This window comes from Patagioenas fasciata, chromosome 1 (assembly GCF_037038585.1).
Source record: "Patagioenas fasciata isolate bPatFas1 chromosome 1, bPatFas1.hap1, whole genome shotgun sequence".
Classification (NCBI taxonomy): domain Eukaryota; kingdom Metazoa; phylum Chordata; class Aves; order Columbiformes; family Columbidae; genus Patagioenas; species Patagioenas fasciata.
Window position 1 is genome coordinate 122,276,913 of NC_092520.1, and position 19,493 is coordinate 122,296,405.

General features: G+C 36.7%; 1 protein-coding gene across 5 annotated transcripts in view; it reads left to right on the forward strand.

Annotated features, from left to right (window-relative positions):
- Positions 1 to 19,493, forward strand: part of NECTIN3 (nectin cell adhesion molecule 3) — a 99,953-nt gene that overhangs the window by 34,266 nt on the left and 46,194 nt on the right. For 4 of the 5 annotated variants that reach the window (XM_065853780.2, XM_071813713.1, XM_071813717.1 and 1 more), the window contains exons 3-5: positions 355 to 651; positions 2,514 to 2,631; positions 7,764 to 7,915. In XM_065853780.2, the coding sequence (XP_065709852.2) occupies positions 355 to 651; positions 2,514 to 2,631; positions 7,764 to 7,915 (567 nt within the window). Of the gene's footprint in view, positions 1 to 354; positions 652 to 2,513; positions 2,632 to 7,763; positions 7,916 to 15,964; positions 18,782 to 19,493 lie in introns of those variants that run through there. The other variant, XM_065853769.2, reaches the window with a different exon arrangement.

Genomic DNA, 19,493 nt, shown 5'->3' on the forward strand with positions numbered 1-19,493 from the left:
AACTTTTTTTTTTAAATCACGGTGTAGTTTCAATTCAATATCTTATGCTGTCTGTCAGACACTGCGATTGGAGCGCTGTAGTTGGCATTTTGAACCTAATGCATTGGAATTCCCTGTCAATGCATTAAATGTAGTGCACGAACAACATTTAACTTTAAAGAGTGGACAAAGCAGTATCAGCAGGCTAGAGCTTTGCAGAGCTATCATCTTTGGCATATGACATGGTCTTATTTCTAGGATATCTGATTAACATGGCACTTTGCAAATGGATTAGATCTTGTCTCTTCTACAAAGCAACAGCTTTAAAGACATAGAGTATTTCTTGTTTTAATGTACTTTTTTTTCCTTTCCTAGTTGAACCTATTGTGAGTTTAACGAAAGGACCAGGCCCTCTAATAGATGGTGCAAATAGGACAGTAGCAGCGACTTGTACAGCAGCCACTGGAAAACCTGCTGCAGAGATTGAATGGGAAGGAGGTCTCGGTGAAATGGAATCCAGCTCTACTTTGTTTCCAAATGAAACAGTGACAGTTGTCAGTCAGTATATGATTGTCCCTACACGCTTTGCAAGAGGAAGACGTATAACTTGTATTGTGAGGCACCCTGCTTTGGAAAAGGAGATGAGATACACTCATGTGTTGGACATACAGTGTGAGTATTCTCTAAGGTCGTTACTACTTGGCACATATCTTATGACCACCCTCTTTATTGATGTAAACCTTCCATGTGAAGGATATGAGCACTTACTGCTTCAGGAAAATTAAAGCTGTATAGAAAAGCATGTGGTAAGAGGTATATCAGGCAGGAATAGAAACCTAGGATAACTGTATGAAGAAAAACCAAAAACAACAACAACAAAAAAACAACAAAAAAACCCCAAACAAACAAAAAAAAATTAAAACAAAACTAGTCACCAAGCTAGGATACTGTGATGTTTCTACTGTGTGTTTTGGATATTGGCTCATGGGTAAACATTATTACTCATGTTTATATTTAACATTGAAAAGATTACAGATAGAAGAGCAAAGTCACTTGATCTGTAAACTGTTTATATTGTTTTACGATTTCAGCAATATTAAAATTTTAATGAAGGTTCATGTCTGAGGTGACAAGTTGAAAGTAAGTGATAAGGGTGGTCAGTAAGTTATTTTCAAATTGCTCACTAAGCTTTTTCCACTATGATTTGCATAAGGAAACAAGAACATAATACATAAATGCCTAATTATTGTTGTTCATCTAATTCAAACCAGTACCAGGTTTGTTGAATAAGTTTATTGCTTTAAAACATGTGAATACAAAGTAATATGGCTTAACAACGCTGCTTAACTAAAACCAGTGAAGACAAATACCTTTAGGCATATGATGCATTTTTTGTTAGACAACGCATACGTGACCAAAACAAGCTATTTTCAAGGGTTTTTCTGGTGTCCTGTCTCAGTTGTGTTTTGCTTTAAAGTTCCGAAGTCATAGAAGTCTGTCAATTCAATTAGAAGAAATTTAATGTCTGGAGAAAGGAAACTTCGCTATTTTGGTTTGACCAAAATGTCTTCTGGGTTTGTTTTTGTTCTGTTTGGTAAAGAATCACTCATTTGGGCATAAAATAATGATTAGTACTTGTATATTTTTTTTAATGCTGAAATGAAGTTCTAGATTGAAGTGCCATTGATATAGAAACAGAAGTAAAAATTATTTGTTCCCATTAATGTATCAAACAGTGAATAAGAGAACAAAGTTCCATATTTAAAGTGAAATGAGGGGGCGAGCTCATCTTAAACTTATTTTTATCTGAAATTAGTGCTAAGGTATTTTTCAGAACTTAAGACAAAATTGTAAGCAACACAGCAGCAAGTGAGAAGCAGAGATTTTATGTCTGTGTTGTCTAGTCTACTTTTAGTCTTCCGTTATGCATACAACTTTTGTAACTATTCCTTCATCTCTGCTGTAGGAGCTGATACCAAATCATACTGGTTCTTCTGTTCTCTGGATTCTGAATGTTTCAGCTGGGGCTCTCTGGCTTATCTGAAATGGCTTCCTTGCTTTGTAGAGGCACAACAACATAATTCCACATTATGATGCCAGTGGATAACTTTTAACCTTTTTAACTGGCATCTGAGAACTTTTTGCTGATTTCCTCATTACCTGGCTTCTCAAAATGGTGTTTCTGATCCTTTGCTGTATGTTGTTAGTGAGAATTACCATTCCTCACTTCAGAAGAAACTAATTGTTTTTTTCAGAAGTCCTCTCACTTCCCCAAAGTACTCTGTTTGCTGAAAACACACAGGGGGTAGTTGCACCAATTAAAACAACTTATTGTTCCCGATCTGATTTACTGCTGCGTATTATGCTGTAGCTTGGAACTATATTGGTGTTTTGTATATATTTTGTTAGTGGGGGTTTTTATATGAAACAAAAAACCAAAATCTACCCTCTGTTCCAGTGAGCTGACCATTACACACAATTTATGTTTAGAGAAAATATTGTTATTTTTAAAAGGTTAAATCTTTTTTTATCAGATGCCCCAGAAGTTTCCATAACTGGCTATGATGGAAACTGGTTCATTGGAAGAGAGAACGTTCAGCTCAGATGTAATGCTGATGCAAATCCATTACCTATGGAATTTATGTGGACCAGGTAAATATTCATAAAAAGGGGCTTGCTGCGTGAGTGAAGTGGTATAATCTCTAAGTTTCAAGTAAAAGCCTGTTTTGAAAACAAGAAGTATGACTTGTATTGGTTTGTAATGGTATTATTTAGCCTTTTAAAGGCTGATACAAGGAGGATACAAGAGGTGTGTGTATGAATATGGGTAAGTGGATATCTTATAAATTTACAGGCCTGAACAGGGTGTCATTGCTCTCAGAATAAAATGCTTTGTAATTACTTAATAAAGTAGACTATACTGTATATATTGTAGTATATAGAGCAGAGCCCAATAAATCTAGTATGGATCCAACTATTGTTTCATTAGTTCTATTTTTACTTGAAGTAGAATGTAAACACTTGAACAGGCTTTTGTGTATGTACATCTTAAAATCTGGAAATTACAGTCGAGATGGCAAAAACTGCTAATTGAGTTATGAGATTTGTCATCTTTTTCAAAAGTGCTCAAGCAGTTACCAGGACACATAAATGTTTTGTTTTGCGTAGTGATGGAAACTAGGTCTTGAACATAAGTGTCTTGTGAGAGGAAAAAAAAATATATAAAAATCCTTACATAACAGCTGTATTTCATGAATGTATGGATTGAATGGACTCTACTCTGAAATTTTCTGCTTTGCTTTTGGAGCCCTGTGTATACTTTGGGCAAGAGACAGGGGAAGACAATAAAAACATAGATCAAAATCTGTCCTGTGAAGAGGAAAATAAATAAATAAATAAACCTAGCTATTTTAAATTGATTTGTTGCCTGTAGAAACAAAGGAAATAACTTCCCTAAGGACAGTGTAAATTTATACATAGCAATGTTATAGTGCTTCTGTTGATAAAATGACAGGAATATATACTGGTGTGAAGCTGTAATCCATTTTCTTACCTTCTCAATGGTAGATATAATTTAGTGGATAGTAACAGCAGTCATAATGTGGTTTGAAAATGTGCTGTTGATTTGGAGTTGTTCAATGGCAGTTTGACAGAAAAATAAAACATTACCATAACTCATAGAATCACACAATGTCCTGAATTGGAAGGGACCCACAAGGATCATCAAGTCCAACTCCTGTCCCTGCACAGGACAACCCCACAGTTCACACCATGTGTCTGAGGGCATTGTCCAGTCTCTTGTTGAACACTGTCAGGCTTGGGGCCGTGACACCTCCCTGGGGAGCCTGTTCCAGTGCTCCACCACCCTCTGGGTGAAGAACCTTTTCCTCATGTCCAACCTGAACCTCCCCTGGCACATCTTTCTGCCATTTCCTTGGGTTCTGTCACTGGTCACCAGAGAGAAGAAATTGGTGCCTGCCCCTCCTCCTCACCTTGTGAGGAAGCTGTAGCCCCATGAGGTCTCCTCTCAATCTCCTCCAGGCTGAACAAACCAAGTGACTTCAGCTGTTCCTCATATGGCTTCCCCTCCAAACCCTTCACCAACTTTGTGTCCCTCTTCTGGACACTCTCCAGTAGCTTTACACTCTTTTTATCCTGTGTTGCCCAGAACTGAATGCAGTGCTCCAGGTGAGGCTGCACCAGTGCAGAGCAGAGCGGGACAATCACCTCCCTTGTCTGGCTGCCAATGCTGTGCTTGGTGCACCCAGGACACGGGTGGCCCTCTTGGCTGCCAGGGCACACTGTTGGCTCATGTTCAATTTGCTGTCAACCAGAACCCCCAGATCCTCTCTGTGGGGCTGCTCTCCAGCCTCTTGCTCCCTAGTCTGTATGTACAGCCGGAGTTACTGTGTCCCAGGTGCAAAATCTGCACTTGGTTGTGTTGAACTTCAAGTGGATGGTGATTGCCCAGTTCTCCAATTTGTCCAGATCCCTCTGCAAGGCCTTTCTACCCATGAGAGAGTGTCAACAGCTCCTGCCAATTTTGAGTCATTGGTAAACTTATTATTTCCTCAAGTCCTGAGTCGAAGGCATTTATAAAGACATTGAGGAGAACTGGCCCTAAGATGGATCCCTGCAGAACCCCCTAGCAACTGGTCGCCAGCCCGACATAACCCCATTTTCTAGAACCTTTTGAGCCCAGTCCATCAGCCAGTTGCTCACCCACTGCATTCTGTGTTTATCCAACTGTATGCTGGACATCTTGGGGATACTGTGAGAGACAGTATTGAAGGCTTTACTGAAATCCAAAAAGATTGCATCATCTGTCTTCTCTTGGTCAACTAGGTGGGTAACCTGGTCATAGAAAGTAATTAAGTTTATTAAGCAGGACTTTCCCCTCATGAACCCGTGCTGACTGGGATCAGTGACTGTGTTGTCATTCAGATGTTCTTCAATAACTCCCAGGACAATCTTCTTCATGATTTTGCCAGGCACAGAAGTGAGGCTGACAGGCCTGTGGTTGCTAGGGTCATCTCTGTTGCCCTTCTTGTAGATTGAGACGTTTGCCAGCTTCCAGTCATCTGGCACCTCTGCAGGTTCCTGGGAGTGTTGAAAAATCACAGAGAGAGGTCTTGCTATGACATCGGCCAGCTCTTTAAGTACCCTTGGATGAATCCCATCAGGCCCCACTGACTTGTAGGGATCTAGCTTAAGCAGCAAATCCTGTACAAGATCTGGATTTATTGGGAGTTTATTGTTCATGCAACCATGTTTTCCTTAGCCAGGGGCTATGGGTGCCCCTAAGTCTATCTTTGGTGTTGAAGACTGAGGCAAAGAAAGCATTAAACATCTCAGCTTTGTCTGTATCCCTGTTAATGAGGTGATCGTGCTCATTTAGTAATGGGCCAATGTTATTTGTAGTTTGCCTTTTGCCATTAATATGCTTGAAAAACCCTTTTCTGTTGTCCTTCACAGTACTGGCCAGCTTCAGTTCTACTCGAGTCTACTTGAGCTTTGGCAGCACAAATTTCCTCCTTACAATGGCAAGCAACATCTCTGTAGTCTTTCCATGTTGCCCAACCTTGCTTCTGCTGACCATGTAATTTCTTTTTTCCCTGTATTTCAAGAAAATCCCTGCTCAACTGAGCTGGCTTTTTGCCTCGCCTGCTAGATTTTCAACATTTTGGAGTTGCCTGGTCCTGTGTTTTTAGTAGATGGTACTTCAACCAACACAGATGGACCCTAATGCCTTCAAAAGCTTTTTCCCAGGGAATCTTACTAAGTAGCTCTCTGAGCAGACTGAAGTCTGCTCTCCTCATATCTAGTGTTAAGGTCTTGCTGGCAGTTTTCCTCCTATTAGCAAAGATTTTGAACCTCACTACTTCATGGTCACTGTGGCCAAGGGAGCCACCAGTCACCACTTCTCCCATGAGACCCTCTCTGTTAGTGAAAATCAAATTCAGGAAGGCACCTTTCCTGGTCAGTTCCTGAGTACCTGTCTCAATCCTAAAAGCAGCCATTGAGACCTTAAGTCAGTATTGCGACTAACTCTAGTCAGAATGGCATGGCTACTCTCAAGTAGGTTCAGTAAAATGTGTGCTTTCTGTATGTGCTACAGTAGGCTTCCATCTAACGCTTAGCTCAAAATTGGTGTGATGAGCAATTTCAATGCACAGTTCCTGTGTTTAGAGAAAAGCATGCTGGGCTTTCAACAGCAGCATCACTTGTTTCTTCAGATGAACTGAGTTCTCAGTTCTCTCATTTGAATTTGAGATGTGTGTAAGAGCTGATCAATACAACTTCTCTTTCCAATTCCAGAAGAAATATACATATTTGAATACATTTAAAGTACTTCAACCTTCAGAGGTCACTTAAACTTCCTGAGGTTAAAGCTAAACCAACTTTTACCAGAAAAGCTTAACTTTCTGGAATTATAGTGTACTTTTGGTTTGAGCAATAAGAAGCTGTAATATTAATGAATAAAGAACTTCAAGGGGGAAAAAAAGTTCTGTGCAAAAGGAGGACAGTTTAATGAAGTATAAAGTGGCTATATTGAAATTCTGTGCTTTCTTACTGGTTTCAAATTATTATAGCTTCTAGAACTACTGTACCAAAAAACTTCACCTCTTGGAAGCAAAGGTAACATTGTATTTGCTAGAATAGTAGTATTTCAGTGGTCAGTAATATTTTAAAATGTTTTATGTATGAGGACTTTTAAAATGGAGCTTTCAAACCAATTAAGTATTTTTTGTGTTTTTGAAATACTTTTGGTACTATGAATTATGAAATGCGTGCTTAATCACTTGTAAACCTTACATGCTGAAGCAATTCTGGGCAATAATCATTGTCAGCAAATCAATGTTGTCTTGAACCTACACTTGTTGTAGATCACATTTAGTGTTAAATGGGAGGATTTTTTCATTCGAGTGCCTATTTTAAAGTGTCAGGGGTGGCTTTTTGTTTGACACTACTTTTAAAAATCATACTTGCAAAATACTTCCAAGATAGTGAGACCTTGTCATCACATGTTTGAATGTTGACTTAGTCTTGCTTAGTTGTTACTAGATCATTAGATAAAAGCAAAATGGGATGCAATGGCATGAAATTAAGCAGCTGTTTAATGGGCAGCTCTGTTAAAGTAGTTCCAGGGCCCTTGCTTAGTGCTTCCACAGTTGATACTACAATCACATGCGAAGTGATAAATTTGGATAAAACAGTTGGTTGGAAACCATTTATTTAACCAGTTGTTTCCTTGAATGTATCACCAAGCAGCAAATTTAGTTTCAGTGCTTTATATGGAGAAGTGATGGGGATGAGAAGGGTAAAGTTGGGAGGGAAGAAAGTGCTTGAATTTTTGCTCAGAAATCCTAGTCAAATTTTCCTATAAATTGTGTACTGGCAGAAATACTTATTGTGACAGCTCAGCTGGATGCAAAAGAACTGGAAGATAATCATGGCAACAGTCTAAGTACTTCTTAGTTTGACTGTTAGTTTTCAGAGCTTGAGTTGGATTGTTCCTCCAAGTTCTTCTGAGATAATGTTTTCTTAGTTGTGTTGGTGTGCATTTGTAGACAGCTTCTTAGTGCCAGCAGCTCTGACATTTAAGGGAGTTGGCACAGAAACTAAGTGTTCAGGTGGACACTGAGAATATCCGGTAAAAGCCCACTGACAGTGTCAGGGCACGGTGAAAAGGTCATTCCCTAAACATTACAGATATGATTTTAAACTAGTTATATTTAGACTTTAGTCAAAGATTCATGGTTGAAATATGATTTTTCTTTTAGGTTGGATAGACAATGGCCTGAAGGATTGCTATCTGTCAACAACACTCTGCAGTTCAGTAACCCATTGACTTACAACTACACTGGGACTTATATCTGTAAGGTGACAAATGCCCTTGGTCAGAAAAGTGATCAGAAGACCATCTACATATTGGGTAAGTCTTCTCAGTAAAGACAGTGTATTAACTTGGATTTTCTTTCAGTCAGTCATTGAAATGGCAAACTGAATAGCCAGTTGATGCATAAAATATTTATGCCTTTTAATTGTGTGAAAAGCTATTTGAAGCATGGACTTGAGAGGTAGAGTAAGACTTGGCATTAAGCTGATACTTAATAATGGCAACATACAGTGGAAATTCTTAAGGTTAAGCTAGTTCCTGTAGTGTTTCTGAGACTATTTCTTTGTCTTGGTAGGTGAACTTTGCTTTTTTCCAGTGTCAACCTGCATTTGGCAAGACATAATGTCTGCAATAAACAGTGCTTGATGTGTAATACATTGAAAAAAAGAGATGTTAGTGGGAGGGGAACAACTGCATTTTAAAAAGTCAAAGATTCTCTGCTTTAAGTTATCATTATGTTCTGAGTCTGTGTATTGTATTCCAGTTAAGCATGGTCTCCTTTTTTCCAGATGCAGATACCCAGTAATCATAAAGTTATCTCACACAGAACTTTTGCTGATCTACTTTATAGAATATGGCAAATTTGTGTGTGTTTTTAGCACCAGTGCTGTTGGAAAACATTCCTGTATCTATTAATACAATGTAGTTAATGTTTTACTGTGGCACATTCTTTGTGAAAGAACAACGTGACCTACGGTCTATGTGAGTAGTGGTATACAAGTATGAGAAAGTGCTCCAGATTTTCATGATGGATTAACTAAAGTATCTAATGCCTTGCTTGATCAGTAAGTGCTAATATATTATAATTTCTTAGAATACAGACATGAAAATTAAATCTTCATTCTGTTCTATGGTGTTACTGCTCTTCAGTAAGTTCTTGACATGAGTTATTCCACGATGTGAATTAAGTGTTGGAGTACATGTTACCCAGTCACAGGATACAAACATAGATGCCTTCTTTGTAAGAACTTTAAATATGAACACTTAAGGGCTGAGATAAGTATGTAAACTTAAGACTAAAACTGAAGTTACAGGATGTTTGAAGCTGCATACATCAAAATCCATATTTGATAGTTACACGCATCTCCAGAAGAAAGGATAGTGTTTCAGTCAGACTGACATAACTACACTGCAGGCTATTCTGGAAGACTAGTAAGTTCTGATTAACTGACTAATTAATGAGCTAGTTAACTGGAAACCTCTAAATAGTTTGAGACAGTGGAATTATTTGTAAACAAATTATATAAAATTCTATGTATTGAAAAACTGAAGTGCTGCAAATTAATATGAAAGTCACTTCTGTAAGAAGTTACTTTTAGATGCTTGGTTCTAATGCTTCGTTTATGGAGAAGAACTCATGGCTGTGTCTCAAAACAGTTACTAGGACTGTCACATTGTGAGATGTATCAAGTAAAAAAAAAAAATTAAAAAAATCATTAGATTGCATGAAATATTCTCCTGGAATGTAATATTCAAATATACGTGCTCAGAAAACAACAGTACAGTTTTTAGCTCTGTTCTCAGCCCTGTTCTAACTGTAAAGAGAAGGGAAGTTTTTTCAAGTCCCCCAGTGTTTGAGTTGTCAGATCTGTGAATATGATCTGCTCTAAGTAGAACTTACGCTTTCTGCCGTGACTGTCATGCATGAAAATATAAGACTATCATTGAAATTATGTTTGTGACTAACAGACTAAAAAGGGGCAAACTATGAAATCATATATGATGTTTCCTAATATGAATCAATTTTTTTGAAAAGCATAATAGAAATGTGTGCTAGGCAAGCTGTAGTGATGGCTTAAATTCTAGCCTATGGCAAATGCAACATAAACTAGCTTACTGCAGAGATGGTTAAGCTGCAGTAGTTGATCTTTGACATGGACTGATGGATACTGTTGAGGTGTGTGCTGGTTTTCAGTGTTGTTCAGCAACTTTGTTTTGCTTCAGTAATTTTATTGCAAAGAGTAGAAGTTGTCTGTTTTTAGGGAATGTCAAAACTGAACCTCAGCTAGCTAGAGATCATAGAGGGCCATGGTTTTGCATATCAGTCAAAACAAATACTTTAGTTGACATTTAAATTCAGTTTTTAAAAACTTCTTGTTAATCTTTGCATGTGTAGCATGATCAACATCTAAGAAAACACAGGTCCTTTTTAAACAACTTAGAAGAAATCTGATGCTGTATCACTACAACTAATGCTCAGGCAAGTCATACATGCAAGTTTAACAATGATACAAGACAAGCATTCAGTATTCTGCTCTACATACCTTAGAGAAGATTATGCCAAACTGATTAAAAGCACTGTATATTAACTTTTAGTATATAGGAGACTTGATTAATGTGAGAGAGGTGAGGCATTCATAAAGCATAGCACCTGTATTTTTTTTTTCAGAAATTGGTATTAAGCACATTTTGTTGTAACTCTAAGTTTTCAGTGTGACTGGCTCTTTAAATAGCTGAAATACACTTAAAAGGATGCAGGATGGATAAGTGACTATGAAATAGGAAAATTGTTGATTGTAAATAATAGTAATTCAGGTTACTCTACAGAGGGAACATAAATTCTGTCAGGAGTACAGAAAATAAGACTAAAGTAGTAAACTTTTAAGTCAAACTGCTTACTACCTTAATATTTGACTTAACTGAGCAAATCTTATCTAGTAATGGTGGGCATGAGACTGCTGAACTATAGAACAGTCATGTAATTAGCTTATTTGTCTATCTTAGCTATTTTCCATTGTATAAAACTTGGCAAAAATATAAACAGAAACTTTGAAGCTAACAAAGCTGTATGATCATGCCATCTTTCAAATTTTAATTATGAAGCTGTCAAAGAGGATTTATGAAGTTAATGTTTCTGAACAGTCATGATGCTGGTAGTTGTCAAGCTTTTTAACCACTAGAAAAGAATAACTAGTAAGTTGAAATGTGTTGTAGGACTGGAAGGTAAGATGAGCAAAAAAATGCTGTTAGTCCTAATATGCATTGTTAAAAATAAGTGTATTTTTAATAAATTCTATTTTCTTCCTAACCTTTATGTTAATACTCCTCAAGTGGGGTTGGGAAATGGAAGTAGTTGACAGGGAATAAAAGGTAGAGTCACCAGTTTTAGGTTTGGTTGTGGTTTTTTGTTGTGTTTTTTGGTTTTTAGGAAATGATACACCTTTATATAGATAGGGGAAAGCTAAAATGGTGTTTAAAGCTAGAGACTTCTTAAAATATTGAAGTTGTGGTACAGATATCTTCACTACTTCCTACTTTTCAGTGATGTAAAGTTAAACTTGGCTTGTGTTGTCAAGCAAAAGCAAGTCCTGCTCCTTATGGACTTGGGTTGTGATCAAGTGTTGTTGAAGTTCCTGGCTTACTCTAAGAGCAACAGATTTTCCAAAACAAGCTGTCAGTGTAGAGCACTTAATCTTTATAGATTTACTCTTTTTTTTACACAGGAGACTGGGCTTTATTTTCTTGACTCTGTGTTCCCTTGCCTTCATACTGTTTCCTGAGGCTTCTCATTTCTCCATTTGCAAGAAAAAAAGGTGATGTGAGAGACTTGCATTCAGATAGGAGTATTCTTTCTTCTTCTGTGATCTTTAGAAATAATTGCCTTTGGAAGACTTTGCTTTTTGTTAAAAGTAAAGCCAGCCTTTTTTAGCCAGCATTCCTAGCAATTCTAGGAAGATGTGACTTGTAAATGCAGAATCACCTTCTCGTAGAGTGGATGTTTTCAGGGGTAACAAAACAGAGACTGATAATGAGTTTTGTTTTGGTTCGTCACATATATGTGTATATATATATAGACCTCTGTTCTGAGAGAGAATTGTGAATACAAGTACTCTTGTATTTTCCAAAGCATATATTAGAAGATATTTTGATAAATTACTTTTTTTTTTCAGCTATATAGAAAAGAGGGTCCCAGGATATCCTAACTGCTAGCTTGCATGCTGGTATAGTGGGCTTTGAACTTTCAACATTGTTCCCGAATATTCCTTGCAAGCTCGAGGCTGTGCTAATGATAACAGTTTTTCTCATGTCCCAAATAAATGCTAAAGTGTTCTACTTGGTGCACACAAATCCCAGCTAGAAACCACAAAAGTACACTGAACTTTGAAGATGAATCATTGATTCTGATCAAAGAAATTATTAGTTGCTTCAGGCTGAAAACAATCTTCTTATCTATAATGCTGCCAAAATGGGAACAAACTGAAGATAATCCTAAATAAAATGTTTAACTCCAATGTGGAACCTGTGTACACAAGATGCTTTGTAGGGAAAGGATTACACAGTGTCTTTAGCCACTACTTGACCTTTAGAGTGGGAATGGTTGGTGAAACAATGATAAATTTCAAAATCATTTAATATCAGAAATTCAGAAAGACTTCTTTCATGGAAAGGCTGCTTTCCCTGCTGTTGTAGAGGAGCTGCAACATGAGCTTTTCAGCAGTTGAAAAGGCGGGCTGTTTTTATAATACCAAACTATGTCAAGTTATCGAGTACTTTAATTTTTAGGTACTTACTATCTAAGGGAAATTTAGAAATAACAGCATGTTAAGAAATAGAGGTAAATATGTCTGTGCAAACATACATATAATACATACACAGGCAAACACTTTCTACTCTATAAAATGAGAACTACAAAGAGGGGAGATTGTAATTTCAGCCAAGCCAACTCACGTTTGGATTATAAGTAAGTGATAGCAGGTTCTTGTCTTGCAGAAGGCAGAGAAAGTGATGTGGGAGTTGAAGTGTGGATCTTGACTAATGTGGGGTTTGTATTTTGTTTTTTAAATGGGGAGAACTAGACTTCATGTTTTTTGAATTAGACAGACTTTGTCTGTATTAATACAAAACTAGCCAAGGCATCTTCCCTGCTAAAACTTGGTGTCTGTAATGCTTGACAAATTTTAGCCAAAGGAGATTAGTGCCTCTATTTAATTTGCTTCTTCATTATTACAGAGTTCATCACCTTACCCCTGAAATATTTCATAATAGGCTAAATTCAAAATGGTTTGTAGCTTGAAAATATTTTTCTCTCCAGTTGATTTTTAAGATGGTGTGTTTGTTCATACCAAGATAGGACTTAACCTAAGATTTTGAAGCTAATGGTCTTGTTCTAAGGGTGATCCATCCGTCTGTTTGCCCATTTATCTTTCTGACACTGGGCTTCTTGTTAGCTTTGAATTCCCATGGAAGCAAAGATGGGGTCTGGACATTTGAACGAGAACGTGCTGCAGGGGGATTGAGGGATGGGATGTAGTGTTTGGGAAAATGAGTCATATCATGTAGCTGCATGTTTCTACTCGACAGTAGAAACTCACGGGCCCATGATAAGTTGTTTGTATTGCAAGAGCTGGGAAGACTGTGTCAAGAATTGTGATTTATCAGAAAAATAAAAATATCAGACTGAAGCTGCTGAAAGTTGGTACTGACTTTCATGGAAAACATCTGGAAAATAAGTAATAGAGGGGAAAATAAGCATATGGTACAAGGACCATGGTACTTTGTTTGAGAAGGTATTATTAGAGGTCTATTTGAAATAAAGAGCAAATCTTGTTTGTCTTGATAGAAAACTGTCAAAGGCTTTGAAATAAAACAGGAAAACTTGGCATCTTTTTATGTATGGAGGCAGCTGATGGGTTTACTATTTCATACCAGGAAATAGGTTTTTGCTTTCTTCAGTTGTCTCCTATCCTGTTCTAATGAGGGTGGTAGCTATGTAATAGTAAAAGAAATTTGGGGGGTGGAAGGTTTCCTTGTCCTAATAATTAGTACAGGGTATATGTAATTAGGATTTGAACAGACCCTGAACATAGTAAGGGACAAAACCAGATATCAAGAGGTATTTAACCTAAAACCAATTTTGTTTTCAGAATTTTGTTCTACATTTGTAATGAATTTAAGATGAATATGTTAACTAGTGCTTGTAGATAATGCAGCTGGACAACCTGACAGCTGGTGGATGAAGCAAGTTTTGAAGGAAAAGCTTTCCATAAAACACTGGTATTTTCATATATTAATAATAGAGTGTATTTGCAACTTAATTTCACACATGTGGTGGTTAAACTTGCCAGAAGGTGAATGCTACGTACTCATTAATGTGTATTATATATTGTGGGTATGGAGGATTAGAACTAAGACCTCAATATCAAAGTCTAATAGATGAACAATTACAAAACCAGTTAAAAAAATAGATATATATATATTGCCTGGAAGAAGATTGTGCTAGTACTGTCTGAAATTGTGTTTTAAGCTAACAAATGTTGCAAATACATTTTAAAGGAAGAGGGTTTTGAGTTTTACTTCTTGACCTATGGATTTGTGGGACATGGGAACACTGGTAAACTTGAATTCTTTAATCTATACTACTTTGTTAAATTATTAAACTCATTTAAAATCAGTTTTTACTAAAATTGTAATCCAGATATCTCCTGTTCATTTTGGTAGTGCATCCTCCTTGTTCAGTTTCCTGTCTTCTGTCGAATTAATTTCATTTATGTATACCTCCCTAACAAATCACCACTTTTACATAGCCAAGTAATATAATCATGTGTTTTGTAAATCTGTATAAAACTTTACTTATTATGTCAAGCTTAAAATGTTGCATTCAGCAGCAAGGTGCAGTCTGAAGTACATATTTCCATATTTTAGTGATCGTGACAAATATGGCAATTTTATCTAGTATGAGATAATTGTATGGCCATCTGAGTAGTAGGATTAAGAATCATATCTATGGGTCTTTAAAGTTATGATTTGTCAAATAACTGGTAGCTTGACAAATCTGCAGTTCTATCTGTTTTACTTTTTGTGGTGGTAAATATAGGATGCCTCCATAGTATGGTGGTAGTAGTAGTAGTTCCATGAATCTTGCTGATGGGAATTTAACTAAATAATAACATAATCTACTTGACTGTTAATATAATATTCTCTCTAAAAGATTCAAGCTATAACAACATGTTCAGTGTTTGTTACTTTAGTGATTTTAAGATTACCTTGCATTGGCCAAGGCAAAAACGCAGTTTTATTCAGTGTGGCACAAAAGTAGAAGCTAGAGTTGCATGTGACATTGCCGTTGACTGGCATAAGCTCAGGAAGCTTTCTCAGTGTCATCAGCCCATCACTTGCAACCATGTCTTCAATACAGATGCATGCATCTCCAGTAGACCTAAAGAACAAATGAAAAAGCTGAGTGCTGGAGAAGCTTCGTGTCTGACAATCTCTTTTTTACTTGCATAACCTAACATTAAATTTAGAATTTAAATTTTAAAAGCTGATATTTTATATTGAGGAATAAATATGGAAATTTATTTGTGCATGAGGGATCAAATTGCTTTTAGGAGGAAATCATAGAAGTAATTTGTACTTCAAATGTTACAGGGTTGGTTTTTGTTAATTTTAAAATTCTGAAAGCTCCTTGCTCAAGTGTTATTTTGAGATTAATACAGGCCAGTTTTAACTATGCTTCTTTTACTAATCCTAAGGTGAAGCTGAGTAAGTTGTATTAATGCAACAAATGTTTTTTCTGGAGAATAGCTTAAAAATCAGTAGTTCACGTGTTGCTGACTGAGCACACAACTTATAGTTTTTCATTCTTATACTCAGTGTCCAGCATAATTTCTGAACTGGGAATTTTGTGTGGAATAATTGACTCTGTGGCATAACCAGTTAATTTGATCCAATATTCCTAACTGCTGGCTGGTAAGATATAGTGGACTGCTTGGGTTTTTCCTGATAGACAGCATTCTTCCATAGGGGAAGTAAAAAATGAACTGTGAACATCTGAGCAGGAAAGCTGCATCTCCTTACTTTAAGGAGCTCAAGCAAGATGTCTACTTAAAGATTGTTTTATTTTTTTCTCCTCATACTTCCTATCCTGCTGCAGCATAGCTCAGAACCACATGTGATGAAGCTAGTTCAAAGCCTGTGGAAAGTGCAAGAAGACTTTTTGTAGCACAATGACCTTGAGAATGAAAAACTATTCTTGTAGAACATACCCATCAACTTTGCTCTCTTATAAACCCTTAACTGATTTAGCTTGCATTGACATTCTGTGCCTTTTCTGTGTCTTGTCTGCTTCTTTGCTCTTTCCATTAGATCCTCCTACTACTACCACTCGACTGCCCACGGTTCCCTGGCATCCTTCGACTGATGGCATCACAGGTTTAGCAACAGAACCTAGAATAATAGATTTCCCAACATCAACCTTGCCAGCAATGCAGGAAGACACTTGGGGTACCGTCATCGGTAGTGCGGTGGGTGGGGCGCTCTTCCTCATACTTGTCAGTGTTCTGGTTGGAATTATCTGCTATAGGAGAAGACGGACGTTCCGTGGTGACTACTTTGCTAAGAACTACATTCCACCGTCAGATATGCAAAAAGAGTCTCAAGTAGATGTTCTTCAGTCAGATGATATGGATTCTTACCCTGACAGTATAAAAAAAGAAATAAAGCATCCAATGAACAGCTTAATATCTAAAGATTATTTAGAAGACCCTGAAAAACCAGAGTGGAACAATATAGACAATATTAACAGGTACCAGGAGCGTTATGAAAGACCGATGGATTACTATGACAGTGGAACATTGGGAATGAAGTATATGGGTGGTGAATGTTATGATGACAATGAAGAAGACTTTGTTTCTCACATAGATGGCTCGGTAATATCTCGGAGGGAGTGGTATGTGTAGTAACCACTGAAAACTAAACATGTACCTACAGTTCATTTCATTGGCTGATCACTTTCGGATTGTTTATACTTACGCAAGAGGAGGAATAAACTTTTTGAAACTGATTTTTTTTGAAGGTTTTTATATTGTGACTTGACAAATGGAAATACTGAGTCTGGGGAAAATGTATTTGAGCTGCTTTCTTTCCCAATGCTGTACTACTGTTTAAGATTTGAGTTTTACTGCAGAGTGCTTATATTGGTCTATGTCAGAGGTAAAAAAGACTAAATTAAAGTTGCCATTCAAAATTGTTGAAGAACAAATAGTGGCTGTCTCGGCTCTCTGATTTAAAATGGAGTTTACCTAAGGCAATGATCAAATATAATCTTCGGGGGCATTTACTTTGCAGATTAACTTAACTACTCCAATCTTGATACCACCCATGGTAAACTTAATGCTTCTGTATAACAAATAATATACCAAGTAAAATGAGTTACAGCAGAATCAAAGCTTTATTTTAAGGGTTTTCTGCACAAAAATGAATACCTCTTAGCATTTTAATGAGCCTTCTTGTAACTATGTACTTAAAACAAGTCATTGCACTGAAAGTAACTTATGAACAAGATTTTGAGGAGTAACTGTTCAAACAGGTCAAAGGCTTGTCTTTGAATGAGATGAAAAATTATTTTTTATAGTTGTTGATTTCTAAAGCTTATGCTAGTGTGTGTATATATATACATACAGTAAGATATTTTGTTAGGCTTGTAATTGGCAAGGTGTCAAAACTTATTAATGAATACGAGACTTTTTGCAAGTACACAGGGTACAATTTTAGAGAACTGTTTCTGAGGCTTTGTGAGAATATTACCATTGAATTTGAAAGCTGGAGAATTGGACACAGCTAGAAAGACTCCAGTAGATTTCTAAGCTGGAGGCTAGTGCGAATTTGCTTGTTTTCCCACGTGCCAATAAACATGAAGCACATTAAGAGGTGTCAAAGCATCTGCTAGAGTTTTTTTGACCAGAAGTTAAAACAGCGGTTTTATGCTGCTTCTGAATAAGTTACAATGCTTGCTTTGAAGAGGGTAACTAGAATTTCAGATTATTAATAGGGAAGTGAACACTTGCATTGCTACTTCATATAGTGAAAACACACTCTCCAATGGTGCAACTACAGAATCTATGAAATAGGAGTTTAGATAAATTGTGGAGTCTCTGTACTGCAGTGGATTTGTTTTCTCTGCAAATAAAAGATTTAATATGTTATTTATAATGACATTGTATGTGGGACATCTGATTTGACATCTGGAGTAGTTCTACTTTGTCTTGGACAGGTTCACCACACTAGTTCTGCTGGTTATGTAGGGAGGAATGAAATAACTTTAGATGAAATACAGAGCAATGATAAATTCATGATTAGAATAGTAGATCCTTTGAAGTGCCATTTTTAAGTGTTCAGCTGGAGAAAATGAAGCTGATAAGGCTATTAGTATTTGAAACCCGAAAAGGGAAAAATCTCTGCTAATTTTAAAATTAAATGGGCTGCACAGTTACAGCTGATTCATGAGTGTTCATGCTGGGAGGTCTTTTCCATCCTCATGATCTTTGGTAGCTTACAACATTTAGAGCTTCACAAGAATAGTTGCATTGAATGTTGTAGACATTACCCTGTGACTGCATATGACTGCATGTCTTCAAGAAAAGATTAAGACAACGGCTTTATTTGAAATTCAAATGGCAAAACATCCCTAAACAACTTCAGTTCACATTTGGATTGACGGAATAGTGGTACACGATTGACCAAAGTCTCAATAACAATAGCAAATGATATGGTGTATATCTGTAGTTTGAGTGTAAACACAAGGGAAGGAGTTACATTTCTAGCAGAAGGTTCTTGTCCAAATTATTTCTGGAATAAAGACATCATACCTCTCTTCAAATAAAAACTACTTTATATATCATCTTTAAAAGATGGTGTTACTTGGAAATAAACATTAACCATAAACCTGTTCTCCACATGGGATATTTTGCTTTTGTCTCTGTGGATTTTTTGTTTTGATTTTTAAAATATATATATATTTAATTCCTCTGGGTTAAGAAGTTGAAATGCTTTGGAGTTGAAGTTGATAATAGGGATAGGACTTACGTGTGCTGCAATGTTTTGTACGTTATGTCTGCTGTATAAAGAATTGATTGTAAGTACAAATGGCTGTTGTGTGAATAAACTTTTTGTTACGTTCTGGAACACAGGTAGTGTTCTAAAATGTTTTATATATAAAGTTGCAAATGAAAAAGCATAATAAAACCAGAGGCTGGGTAGAAGAGACTTAAATACTTTAAGCTGTTCAAGATGGGCTTTTTAGCAGTTCCCCTTGGAGACCTTAACCTGATAAAATGAGTGCCTTTAGAAACTATTTTTAAAAGTATGAACCTTGAGAATGTTAAATATGGATAGTTGCTGTCCAAAGAGTTTCACTTTAAGTACAGCTGATACCCTCTCTGGGATTCACATTTATTTAAAAAAAAAAAAAAAAAAACAAACAACACAACATTCTTTGTTTTCGGTTGCCGTGGCTCTGCTTTAACCATATTTCTCAGAGTGAATCAATTTCCTTCGTTCTGACCAACTGGTGGTTAAAATGCTGTGTAGCTGGCACCCTGCATCTTAAGCATTCTCTGGCTTTTGAGTTTGACATGGTAGTTTGAGTTTCTGGTCATTCATATTCTTAGACTAATAGTTTCTGTACCTACTTTTTCCCCGAACCAACTCAAAAAAGCAAATTAAGTGAGCCCTGTGGTAATTGCACACAGTTCAGTTTCCTGTATGTTGCTACATTTTGTGGGATATTGCTTTTTTTTTCCTGGTGTTTGGAATTAAATGAGTGGCTATTGTCATCTCATCCCAAATGGGATTCAGTGGCTGAACTTTTCATTGAAAATATAGTGCTTCGATGTTT